We start from the raw sequence: 13,113 nt of genomic DNA, 5'->3' as shown, positions 1-13,113 counted from the left end.
TAAAGTCAAACATGGGGAAGACATTTGGACACCCAAATATGTGTATTCCATTACAATTAAAAAAGAAATGTGGTTATTTTTTTTTGGTGGAAATATACTTGAATATAGACCAACTTTATTGACATTCCAACATGCCAAAAATCATGTGTCTAGTCTCGAGTTTAAGTCCCTCTTACTTATTTACTTACTTTTATGTCATCATTAGTGTTAATTGTCTCTTTTTTAAAACTACAAAAAATAGTGTGTGAATATTTATACTCATAACTCATAAGTCGATTTGCTTACATTATTTTTTTTCATTAATGCTTTCAAGTGCAAACCACTAAAGTTGTGACATAATGTCGAATCGAAAAAGCTTCTAATTAGGTAGACGCAAATATCACGCGTATTGAGAGTGAGAGACAACTCAAGTGGTTAGAGCTTTCATCCCGATCTCAGAAGACTCAGGGATCGATTCTCACCCCCACCTTTGTGGCTCTCTAAACACCCAAAAAAAAAAAAATATCACGTGCATTAACCACCCTGATTAATTAGTCAATTGGGTTTTGCTCATTATCCATGTGGACTGTGGTAAACTTTGAATACCTTTCGGGTTGGATCCTGCCCGATAACATATCATTGAACTATTGAAGTAGAGTCGTTTCTTCAACTGAAAATCCCCCAAAGGCGGCAATGGTGTTTCAGAGTTTGAGGCTTCCTTTCGCAAATCACTCTCCATTTCGAACGGCTTATCGTTCTACTCTTTTCTTCTTCCCTAACCATCACGCCTCATCTTCTTCAGGTTATTTCTTTTTTCTTTTTCTCAATTTTATTATTTGCTCTTCAATTTCTTATACTTGTTTCTTTCAGTATACTTGTATCAAATAATAAACTGAATCTTTAATGATATTCATGCTAATTCTAGTTGGAAACTCATTAGTGCTGTAAATTAATTGTGGGTTTTTCTAATTTATAACAAAGATGAATAAAAATTGAACCTTTATTATAAGAATCTGGGTTTTGCTAATTGGGTACTTATGTTTTGAATATTCGTAACAATTCATAGCATGATTAATGTCAATTATTCTCTTTGTGCCCGTATTAGTTTATTCTAGCTGAAATTATCATTTAATTTGCTAATTGTTATTGTAAGTATTGTCAAATAATTATCTTTAATAGTACAAGTATTAATAGTATTGTACCAAATTTTCTAAAAAATATACAAGTTCTTGTGTTGTTACCAGTAATAGAGTTACAGTTGATTTATTGTTTTTTTTTTTTTTTTTTTTTTTTTTTTTTTGGGGTCATGTATATTGGTACCAGTGAGATGGTTCAGAGGTAATCAGCATTGTTCCATCAGAAGTTTTTCTGCAAAATCAGCCAAGTTCTATCCATCAAAGAAGTAAGCTTTTTGGTGCTGAAATACTCAATGATTTGTTACAGAAATACAGTGGAGGAATTTGTGTATTTTTTACAATTATTGAGTCAATATAGTCAATGGGTTTTTCACTTCTTCATATTGTTAAATTATCTCAATAAATGGATTTGTTATGGTCATTATCGATTATTCGTTTTAGAACTGAATCTGAAAAGAATTGTTGAAGCACAAATAATTCATTACTGAGGTCATCGTGGAGCATTGATACTAGCTATTTGAAAAGTGCTGAAATCAAACATATAGCTTGGATATGTCAATAGTAGTGTTATTTTGTTGACATTATTTTTCTCACATGGTATGTGAAAGAAAACATGAATGGTTGGGGTTCATAGATGTGGTGCTGTTAGAAAGGAATGTTTCTGGATTGCCAGTCAGAGTACATTGCTTAATATTGTATTTCATGCAGTAGCTGTAAAGATATAGTGAACTGCACGTGTAGTTCAACGCTGGTTACAGCCAGCCAAGATGCATCCACAATTTGGCAATAAATGTCCTAGGTGTTTTGCTTTTAGGACGGTGCAACTGATGGAAATCCGCTGAACAGCTTGAGAGTGAACTTTTTATTCTACCCATCCGGTGGTTGCAATGTTCCCTATATGATGGGTCTGTTAGGCATCATCTTTAAGTATGAACCATTAATTCCTTTTATTTTGTATCTTCGACTCTTCTAGGTTGCTTAATCTTCTTTTTAAGTTTGAGAATGGTGATGTATGCCTATTAATTACTTCAAAATGTCTTTGAAAACTTGAATGTTCATTTTTTGTAATGACTTGACATGGTGTTTGTCTAAAAATTGCTTAGAGTAAGATACCGTGTTGACGTCGTGCTTTGGTTTGACAATGATCCATTTATCCCTACCCTGATCTTTCTGGTCTCTTTTTTTAACAATTCTCATTCTGATATAATATATGAATTATCTTAGGAAAAAGAGACTGGATGAGGTATGCTTGGAGAGGTTTCAGCAATATAGCCGAACCTTCATACAGTCATGGATAATACAAGGTAAGAATTGCCTTAATAAGGGCCCTATTTGTCTACGTACTTTGTGTTAGGAGTCGTGTTGGGGACAACGCAGTTGCAACATTCAAGTACCTCATATCCGTGTAAAAGTCCCAGGTACAAACATCAGTCAGGTTGGGACGTAGGTTTCCCTCTTCAGATTTTTTATTAGATCCATGTTGACCTATTGTAATTAATTTTAGATGAAGGAATGCAAATTTATTCAGCCACTACTCAGTTTACTCTTTCTAATTTATGGTAACTAATGGTATAGTCTCAGTCCCCTATCAGAAGCTGCGATTGTATTTAGTGACGTGTTTAACATGCATTATCTGTGAAGTTCGCATATGCAGATTTTCTGTTTGTCAATCTTACTTGTTTGGCGAACCAAATATATTAGATTACCACTTAAGATACTTGCTGACAGAATTACTTTTGGAAATTGCTGAATTTCTTAATCACTTGTGAACATTGGAAATTGTCAAAATAAAGTTACAAAAAAACCTATTTCTGAAATGTGTTTGCGGTCACCACACCATGTTAAATACTGCCAGCACTTTGGTTATTGCTATCTGCAGAGTCATGGTTGTGAGTGTGAATGTGACTGATTTCCATAAGATTAAAAAAGGAAAATTATCTATTGAAATGACTATTCTGTAAGTATAAAATATTTGTAATACTAATGTGTGGAAGTTGATTTCTTTTGTCTCTTCTTTGGTTTTAGGGAAAGTGTGTGTGAATGGTAAAGTGGTGAATAAAGCTGGGACACCTGTCTCAAATGAAGCTGTTGTGGAGATAATTGCAGAAATTCCTAAATATGTATGTAGGTGATTACTCTGTAATGAAACCCTATTGCTTTTGGTATTGCAAAATTTATGCACATTATAATGAAAAACTACTTGTATGCTGACATCTGCTTCAGAGCAGGATACAAGTTGGAGGCTGCTATTGAGCAACTAGAAGTCGATATTACTGGGAAAGTTGCTCTTGACTCTGGATTGTCAACTGGAGGGTTTACTGATTGCCTACTCCAGTATGGTGCAGCGTATGTATATGGAGTTGATGTAGGCTATGGGCAGGTATCCTTACAACTCTTGAACCTAAGTAAATCTTGCAAGTTTAAACACCCAAAAGTTATTAAGGGCAGTGTAAATGGGACTGGGATAAGATTGGCATGATTCTGACACACTTGATTGGATGCTATTAGGATAAAAGGATTATTCTTTAGTTGATTATGACATATGCTTTGTAATTTGCAAAGAGAAATTTGATGTTTTATAACTTGTATTACTGAAAGGATCCTTGTGCCTCTGATATTCAGACATTTTCACTATTATATTGGCTTGCTGAATAAACATATCGACATATTCACCAGGTGGCAGATAAAATTCGTCGAGATGAGCGAGTCTCTGTTATTGAGCGGACAAATTTAAGATATCTTCCTGGACTTCCGCAACAAGTTGATTTGGTGACTTTAGACCTTTCATTTATTTCCATACTCGTGGTATGATCAAGCAGAAGTTATAACTTCTTGTTTAAATGTCTTTGATGCATGAAATTGCTTGTAAGCTGCTGTATCATTTAATGAACTTCAATTCTAGCATATTGATCTCTTCTGTTTTATTAATATATTGACACAGGTGATGCCTGCGGTGATTAAGGTGATGGAGGAGCAGTCCACATTGATCACCCTTGTGAAACCTCAGTTTGAAGCAAGGAGATCCCAGGTAACTGCGTCTTCTGCTGTCTCTTAATTATCATCCTTAAACTTGTTTGCCCTTTAGCTACAAATATTACTGTTTGACAATATGAATTTTTGAGAAAGACAATTTTATGTTTTGTACTCCCAATATTTTTTGTTTTATTACTAGGAAGTTCACATTATCTTTATAAGATTGCCTGGAACCATATTCTGGAGCAGTATGTAACACTTGAACTAAATTTGGTATCCAAGTTCAAGAGTCTTCTATAGTCATGGATCATGTCCAAGTGTGTGTATGAGAGATTTAGAGCATGAATGAGATTTTGGTGGTGATGGCTGTCTTAATTGATTTGTACTTAAACATTTTTCTTAGGCAGGAAAAAGGACGCAGAGTTGAGCTAATTTGTTCTTTTCATTTCTTGTTGCAGGTGGGAAGTGGCGGTATTGTTAGAGATCCAGATGTCCATAAAGAGGTAACTCATCAACTTGTTTTAATGGTTATTAAGTTGGTTATAATATTCACCACCGTCCCTAACAGCCTTCTACAAACTATTTCATGTCGAACTTTTGCACCATAAAGAGGCAACTTATCAACGTGTTTTAGTTATGGGTTATTGAGTTGGTTGGATGATTCTCTAGCCTCCCACTTACATTTGCCTTTTAAGCTTTTGAATCTCTGTACTTCTTAGGGTTACTCTGAATCTTGATTCTTCCGAGGAAATGAGATCATTTAAACTCTTATTCACCTTATCTGTTGCCTTTCTCTCCCAAAGTTGAGGGATTAAAACACTCAGTATAAGAAAATGCTTGAATTCCAAGAAGTGGCCTTTCCCTGCCATTGAATGGTTGGCAACAACTTATGTTACAGCCTAGCTTTCTAAAATAGGATTTCTTGTAGCTATTGTAGTTTGCTTATGTTACACCTTGGTTAAGTTTGCTTTCTCTATACTATTATTATCATAAGCTATTGTAGCTTTTGTTGCTGCTCTGCATCACTGAAAGTGAGTATTTGGTTTACTGGAGCTGCAGGTTTTAGAGAAGATCATAAATGGGGTGCAAAGTTTTGGGTTCGAAAGCAAAGGATGGATTGAGTCTCCTTTGAAGGGGGCTGAGGGTAATGTAGAGTTCTTGGTTCGCTTTGATCGAACAGCTGAGGCAACCATGTAGACTTGTTTTATCATTTATAAAGGCAATGCACCATGTATTATCTGACATTCTCCTGGGCACTTCATGAAAGGAAACGGCACCATTGGAGGAGAAGATTTTTGCTGATGAGTAACAAGGATTAGAGAAATGAACGTCTCGCTTATAACGTCTGCAATGGTGTTTTAGAATATACCAGAAATTGTGATGATTTATGCATATGCTTGGATTTAGGAGGGAATGAAGAGAAGTATGAGTTTGAAGATAATTTGAAGATAATTCCTGATTAAGCTCTGTCAATAGCTGCGCAAAATAACTGTGATTCCTGGTTAATATTCTGATCACAAATGGGTAACCAGACCATGTTGCATTTTCCCTTCTGTTCGGAAACATAAAGCCATATCTGATCTTTGGGGGTCTTTATGCTGTAATTATTCTCTTTAATAATTTTATCTCAAGTACTTTGATCGGAGAATCTTTTGAGTTTCCTTCATCCCAATTCAATAAGCCATATGTAAATGGATGTTAGTTTGAAATATAATGAAAATCCATTTCTGCGCTGCTTTTGTCGTTATCATATCACTAGCTTTTGCCTAGAATACGAACAAACCAAAGCAGGCCAAGATACCTTTAAGCAATGAGTTGGTCTACAAAAATTGTTCTGCTATATTATGAGCAACAAAATAACTTGGCAAAACCAGTGTGATATTTTGCACTGGACAATGTTGATAATTTCATTCAGGTGCTTTAAAAAAAGACCCAAAGCTCTCTACAATGGAAGCCAGGCGTTCTCCAGCTAGTTCTAGTATGATTATTTACAGGCATCACAGCCAAACAACAAAGAATTAAGCCTGCGCAAATGACCATCATGTTTCTACGGAAGCCATTATGGACAGAATGGAGCATGTTGGAAAAACCATACATGAAGCATTGCACCAAAAATCAAATTACACAATCAACACCTCAGCAATTGCCCAATTTCTCCTGAGGTAGGGTTAAGGAACGTGAGAAGAACTACTCGTGACATAGAGCTGCCATCTGAAGGGCTACCCTAAGACCAACAACCTGGCTAACAACTGAGAGCCATGATATGATATAACATGCTGTTCCAACTTTATCTTCAGACAGAAGTAGTACTCAGGAGTAGCTTCATCAACTCATTCATTCCACATGGATGTAGTGTGTACCAAGGTCTATTCAAATAGGGATGCTCCTGTAATTTTGTGAAACTGACAAACATTAGTTAAACTCAAACAAGACAATCTGAAACCTGTTCTTGCATTAGTTGAATATATGTGAGATAAAATATTATATACTAGTAATTTACAACCAGTTTATTTGCAGCCATTAAAAATCAGTGTATCAAGTGATGCCAGCTTCAAAGTTGCACCAACATAAAGCTATCCAAAATAAGAACAAAGAAAAAAGGGCAGGATTACAGAACTTAAAGTTTACTCTGGTCGATTTAAGACCACAAATATTATTTAATTGGGGACAATGTGCGGCATAAATTTTTACAAACTTCATAACCTACTATGCATTTGAGAGAAGAATCAAAAAAGGATTGGGGAGATGCCTACTAGTTCATTTAGGTCAAATGGCAAGCATGAAACTTATAAATATATTCTCGTGACTGAAACATCCTTCATACTTTACTACGCTTTTTCAGAAGTTATGTTTACACACCATGACTATGAATACACAACCAAGCATTTGGACCGAAAAAGCATGAATATGTGGGGGCCCTATCCGTGAAGCTTAAGGTAAGTATTTTGAAGGTTTATAACGGCTTCAACCTTCTCACACATTGATGATTGTTATTCAGTTTCTTCCTGATGCAAGGTGTGGGTGAATCCTCTTACTATTAAATTCACAACTTTTAAGATCTCTGCAGCTCTTGATAGATGAACTACTAGATGATTGACTTTAATCAAACATTTTAGGAAGCACAACTTTGGCTATTTCAATATTCAGCAGAATTCCTTAACATCACCTGACAATTGTTCATATGCTTTCTGTTAACATGAAACAATAGACAAGTGAAGTGGGATATAGCATGAATCCATTCAGCATTTATGACAGTTATAGTCAAAAGTGTTTATATATGAGATATATAATATTATTAAGTATGACACAAAGTCTACGAAGGATTTGCAATAGAAAGCCACTATAACAAGAAAAAAGAAATACCACCTGTTGAGTTATAAATGTCCACTTTGATTCAGTAAGCACCTCAACAGATCTGGGAGGAAGATCTCTTTCAATTTGATCCAACAATAATGTTTGTCCATCTGCGTTCAACAAAACATAAACTTTAAATGAGAAATTATTCATTTATGTAGTTATACAGCATGCAACACCCTTCCTTTGTCACAGTTGACTAGATGAAGAAATATGCATCACCACTCACCACTAAATGAAAAACCTCTATGTCCCACAGATTAAAATGATTTACAAGCATTGGAAGAAAAAAAAAAAAAAAAAAACCAAGGGATCATACCACCTATTGACAAATAGCATGATTGCTTAATGGACACATACCTGAATTATAACCACGGAAATATAACACCGGAATCCTGTAGGAACTGCTGTATACTATATGGAAGTCATAATAATGCACTTCCTGGGCAGCCTCCTGAACCTAGAAACCAGAATCATATAAAAGATATCTCAACTACCATATCCCATTCTAGCAAGATTTTCCATAACCTAATTATTATGTCTCTTACATTGAAGCACAGTTATAGGAGCATGTTAATGAAACAGTTTTATACCAGCCTTGCAGGATCAGTACACTCCTCGCTCTCTAAGCAGTCAGGCATTTCCTTCACAGCATAACCAACTTTTTCATCATCTATCTGCATATAAAACAGGAAATCAAAACTAACACATAGCCAACAATTCCCATCATTCATAAGAAACAGACCTTATCAGACCACAAAATGCACATCTTCTCCAGTGATAGATATCCATCTACCTGCAACGATACAGCTTAACTTAAAAGACTGAACAGAGAGCTATCGCGAAAATCAGTACAGAAGAAAATTAGAAAAGTATGTAAGAACAGCAGTTGCAGCACATTTTAACCAACAAAAGCTACCTTCCATCACCAAAAATAAATAATCAAATAAATTCTGTAGATAAAAAAGGCGTGTAATAAGAAAGTCAATAACAAAAAATTATTATGTAGATAAATATGTTCTTTCAAAAAAAAAAAAATGTAGATAAATATGTCACATTTAAAATTATCAACAATAACAATCATCCTTGTTCAAAATTCAAGATCAAGAAAATCAAATATCAAAATCTCATACTTTTACTCAGCTTAATTCCCAGTAAGCAATGTGAACTATAAACATCATATTCAGCAATTAGCAGTGATAAATCAAAAAATTCAAAATTTCTCAAAATCAATAAATATAAACAATAACCAAAGTAAAATAATTTCCCCTTCTGCCCGAATTTTGTAATATGATGTTACTAGTTAAAAATTTTATGTTATTACTAAGTTCAAAATACACTATCAACTCAAACATTAATTCTGGAAAAAAAAGACATTACTTCGTGGGAATTGAGGAATGGTGGGTTTAGACAAGAAACCCAAAACCAATTAGGAAGATCATGATTATGGATAAGGCAAACTTTCTTCCATTTCTCAGCAAAAGCAAGAGCTCCTTTATGAAATTTTTATCTAGTGACATTGTCCCATCCCACTTCGATTTTTCTGAATTCATCATCAGAGCCTGAAATTGAACAAAAACCCAGAAAAAAAAATGTTGAAAATTAATTACCCAACTGAAAATAACCCCAGAAATTGAAGCAATGCCTAGAGTTTCACAAATGAATGGGTGAAAACAGTGATGAATTGTTTGATGATTAGAAGAAATTAGATAAATACCCAGTTTATGAATTTAATTGGGCAAGAAATTTGGCATGGTATGATGTACAGTAGATTAGAACTTTGAAAGAGAAAAGGGAAATATGAGTGTAATATACCCGAGTAAAAATGTTGGAGGATTCGCCAGAAAAACGAAGATGAGCAATTTTGACCAGGGGTTGTAGCTTAACAAAGACTAAAGACTGTGTTTAAGCAAATTTTGATCAAATTAGCCTTAATTTTGTCAAATTTTAATTCATTGGGCAAATTTAAAATGATGGTGTTGATTATAAATTTGTTCTTGATTAAACTTATTTTAATAAAATAGGGCTGTAATTATTCTTGTAAATTACCAATTTTTTATGATTAGAACTAAGTTTTGATTGGGGCCTTGGTGGTTTTTCAGTGGCTAGGTAAACAACTCATGAAGTATTTTGTATTAATTGATCTAATTTTAGAAAGTCTGGAAAGCACGGAGTACATTTTTATTCAATTGATTGGTTTTACATGGTACAATTGATTAGCACGGATCTTTTTGGGTTTTTGGTACGAAGAGAAGACTGTAAGCCAAAAACGTCTAAAATGTAAGAGAACCTTGATGAATTAATGTCAATTTTTGGGGTGGAGAGTAGTGACAAGTTTACTAGTATGAATGTGAGCGTGAGTCCTTGTACCAAGACTAATTTGTGAAAATTCTCAAAAATAAAAGGTTAGTAACAGAAGCCCAATACAATATCCAAGATTACCACACAGATAAATGTCCTTCAAGTCTGTACAAAGCTCCTGGTAGCATACAATATACAATTATACAGAATAATAATACAAGACTTTCTGTTCTATGTTCTTCACTTCTTCCCATCAAAACTGAGATCAAAGTCATGCAGAACAGAGCCAGGAAACATGACTACAATCAGGATTTTCCTGCATAGGCGCATACACTGAACTGGATTGCCTCCAGCTGCATTCCGTGTTCGACAATTGCATCTGCAATACCACTCCCCCCCCCCCCCCCCCCCCCCCTCTCCCCAAAGTCCCGCTCCAGTTTAAGCAGTTAAATGTAAATTACCTGAAAAAAATACTTAAGCCTATCAAATTACAGTATACAATAGTGTGCAACTGTATGGAATACAAACATTGAAGAAAGTGGATAATAAGTATGTAATGTCTGTTTACATTCTGAAAATGCAGACTACAGCAATCTGCTGGTTATAAAAAAGAAAGCCATGTCAAGATAACAAGAAAGATGAAAGGGAAAAAAAGACAGACATATATGTAAAGAAAATATGCCTTTGGCACAGCCATATCAAATGTATCTGACACTTTAAGGGACTATAACTGGGTGCAATCCTTCTAAACAACAAAATAATTTTGTAAAAACTAGATATACCATATCAAGAGTCCGTAGATATGGTCTACTAATTTCATATATTCTAGCATCAAAGACATTTTAAAACAGAACATAGGCTTTTTATCTATCAACTATCATGTGCCTGTACTTTTATGCATGTCTCGAGTATTTCAGCAACTTAATGAGAGGAGTAACAAGGAAAATAAAGAATGACCACGCATTAAAGCCCTGCGAAAGAAAATGGAAAGTTGATGTAACAAAATGTCCTCTTAAATTACTTCTCGGAAGTGGCAGCTTGAACTTGATCCGTATCAGGCTGAATGGCAGCACCATTACTTTCACGTTGTGATCTTTTGGCCTTCTTTTTAGGGTATACATGCACAGATGGTGGAAGAAATTCCTGTTGAATCTCCTGCAAGTTAAGGCAATACTAGGTTATGAGAAATAGAACAGCTTTGAAATGCAAGATTGATATGAATTTAGAAGCCAAGAAGGTACCCTCCAGCCGTTCTTGCCACTGATACCGCCCTTGACTGCATACGCCTCTTTAAAGCCATTCTTCACCAATAATTCAGCCACTTTGATTGAATTACCATCAAAACTACCTTGCAACCAGAGAAAGCACATTAAAGTGATGAAATTATAAATTTTCAAAATTATACTAAATGGATATCAAAAGTCAATAAATGGTTACATTCCAAAATGAAAATCTATTAACACAAACTATTGTTCTGGATAATAAAAGGAGACATGAACTACACTAGAGTTATATGAGACTTGCTACAGAACATCATCTCAATATGTGCTTGTCGATTTCATTGAAACACAACACATTCACATAAACTCCTTCATGTCAGATGCACATAAAAAAAAAAAAAAAAAAAAAAAAAATAATAATAATAATAATAATAATAATAATAATAATAATAACAATAAAATATTTTCATCCATTAACTACATCGTCAACACGATTTAGAAAGCAGCTTGGCATGGAATGGAAACTGAATAATTGATACAACCTAAATGGGGAATAAAAATAATTTTGTTTCAAACTTTGTCATGGCATCATGTACAACTTCACTGCAGAGTCCTTGTTTAATATTTAGGATTCATAAGACAGATAGGGTAAAATACAAGACCATGCAATGCTTCACCTAGACTAATTAGACAGGAGACAGGGTAACTAGCATACAGTCCTCCAGCATATAGGAAACAAAACAGAATCATGTTATAGACCCATTGCAAGGCAACTTAAGTTAAATTCCACAGAATTACTGATAAAAGACCCTCACTGAACACAATTTCATGGGCGTGGGGTGTATGGAAATGTTGGCAATGTTGCTGCCTCAAATCTGTTATGAAAAGTCGCAATTGTCAACTTCACCCATGAATTCAAGTGCTTTCTATTAGGGGATAAGTTATTGAATAATGCCTACATGGACCTCAAATTGATGTACAGCACCTTGCTTATATTCTTGTTCACAATGAGATCGTTGATTTTAATTGAAGGGATATAATGATGAATGTATACAACTATACAATATAAAATAATCAAATGTGTTGTATTCTCAAACTTGCGTTCACCCATTAAAGTTCAGTTTTGAAACACGAAAGCAATTGAAACATATCAGCTAAGCAATCATAGCGCACCAAGCATGCCGATCCAGTTCAATTCTATGTCATCCAAAATACTAAGCAAATTATAGGTGAAATTCATCACACAGCTAAAATTAAATTAATCTAATAAAAGATGATTTGATGCAGAAATTAGAAAGATAATGAAAGCAAACACTCACTTATCCACAATGCAAACACTAGTATTGTTGGGATCAGCAAATTTTTCCAGTACTTTCTTCAAAAACCCATCTTCATCACGCTCATCAAAAGTGATCTGAACCACATCCTTCTTAAACATCCTCAAATTTGGAGAACCCAGAAACCCTAACATCTTCTCATCCCTAATATCCAACAATTGAAGACTGGAATCATCCCGCAATTTCTTAAATGCATTAAGGGCAGATATAAATTTGTATTTTCTCAAGTATTCTTCAGATAAAGGAAGAACTATTAGCCAAATGAAGGTAGCACTAAAAACAAAATAAGGGTATTTGTTGAAAAAATCATTGATTGAAACCAGAATTGATTCAAGGTTGATTCTTTGCCCAGATGGGTCTGCAATTTCGGATGCAATCGAGGGATATGAAGGGAGAAAACCCATTAAAATGGGGAGAGAAATTTGGGGTTTTAGGGGGGGTTTAGAAGAGAGAGAATGTATAATAGTTGAGAGTGGATTTCCATGGAAATTATTAGATGATAAAGGAATTGGGATTTGGAGGGAATTTGGTGGGGTTTTTGGGATGATTTTGTGGGGTTTGAAGATTGGGGAAGAGGAAGATAAACAGAGGGAAAGAGACTCCATTGAAGAAAAATGGGAGATCACAATTCACAAATGAAGTGGATATGGAGTTGAATTGAGATAAAATACCGCGCTATCCTCTTGCAGTAATTTGTACACCACTACGTCACTAGACAGTAGACAGTAGCTCACCTATATTTAGGGTAAAACATGATAAGACACGGCTTTAAAAAACACTCTAAAATTTGTGAAATTTGGCTAAATAAACAAG

General features: G+C 34.7%; 2 protein-coding genes and 1 pseudogene across 6 annotated transcripts; 1 reads left to right on the top strand and 2 right to left on the bottom strand.

Annotated features, from left to right (window-relative positions):
* Positions 1-641: 641 nt before the first annotated feature.
* On the top strand, positions 642-5,776 carry LOC145567188 (uncharacterized). 2 transcript variants are annotated; one of them, XM_081626429.1, is made up of 9 exons: positions 642-781; positions 1,303-1,381; positions 2,340-2,419; positions 3,141-3,243; positions 3,339-3,495; positions 3,792-3,920; positions 4,057-4,143; positions 4,547-4,591; positions 5,148-5,776. In XM_081626429.1, the coding sequence occupies exons 1-9, from the start codon at positions 673-675 to the stop codon at positions 5,283-5,285; spliced, it is 927 nt and encodes a 308-aa protein (XP_081482555.1). In that variant the 5' UTR covers positions 642-672; the 3' UTR covers positions 5,286-5,776. The 2 variants fall into 2 exon arrangements, with proteins under 2 accessions (XP_081482555.1, XP_081482556.1); XM_081626430.1 differs by lacking the exon at positions 642-781 and adding an exon at positions 1,930-2,042 and having other exon boundaries at positions 1,314-1,381.
* Positions 5,777-5,935: 159 nt separating this feature from the next.
* On the bottom strand, positions 5,936-8,995 carry LOC145568262 (ubiquitin-like-conjugating enzyme ATG10; annotated as a pseudogene). The gene is made up of 6 exons (XR_014095802.1): positions 8,823-8,995; positions 8,188-8,238; positions 8,036-8,119; positions 7,803-7,902; positions 7,455-7,552; positions 5,936-6,474 (listed from the first exon to the last, which is right to left on the bottom strand). The product of XR_014095802.1 is annotated as a ubiquitin-like-conjugating enzyme ATG10 (transcript).
* Positions 8,996-10,123: 1,128 nt separating this feature from the next.
* On the bottom strand, positions 10,124-12,974 carry LOC145567189 (rhodanese-like domain-containing protein 4A, chloroplastic). 3 transcript variants are annotated; one of them, XM_081626432.1, is made up of 4 exons: positions 12,283-12,972; positions 10,985-11,087; positions 10,765-10,898; positions 10,124-10,204 (listed from the first exon to the last, which is right to left on the bottom strand). In XM_081626432.1, the coding sequence occupies exons 1-4, from the start codon at positions 12,903-12,905 to the stop codon at positions 10,201-10,203; spliced, it is 864 nt and encodes a 287-aa protein (XP_081482558.1). In that variant the 5' UTR covers positions 12,906-12,972; the 3' UTR covers positions 10,124-10,200. The 3 variants fall into 3 exon arrangements, 2 of the variants coding, with proteins under 2 accessions (XP_081482558.1, XP_081482557.1); XR_014095516.1 differs by having other exon boundaries at positions 10,188-10,204; positions 10,701-10,898; positions 12,283-12,974; XM_081626431.1 differs by lacking the exon at positions 10,124-10,204 and having other exon boundaries at positions 10,383-10,898; positions 12,283-12,974.
* Positions 12,975-13,113: the final 139 nt, after the last annotated feature.

This window comes from Chenopodium album, chromosome 11 (assembly GCF_948465745.1).
Source record: "Chenopodium album chromosome 11, dcCheAlbu1.1, whole genome shotgun sequence".
Lineage (NCBI taxonomy): Eukaryota > Viridiplantae > Streptophyta > Magnoliopsida > Caryophyllales > Amaranthaceae > Chenopodium > Chenopodium album.
This window is presented reverse-complemented; position numbering and strand designations above follow the sequence as displayed.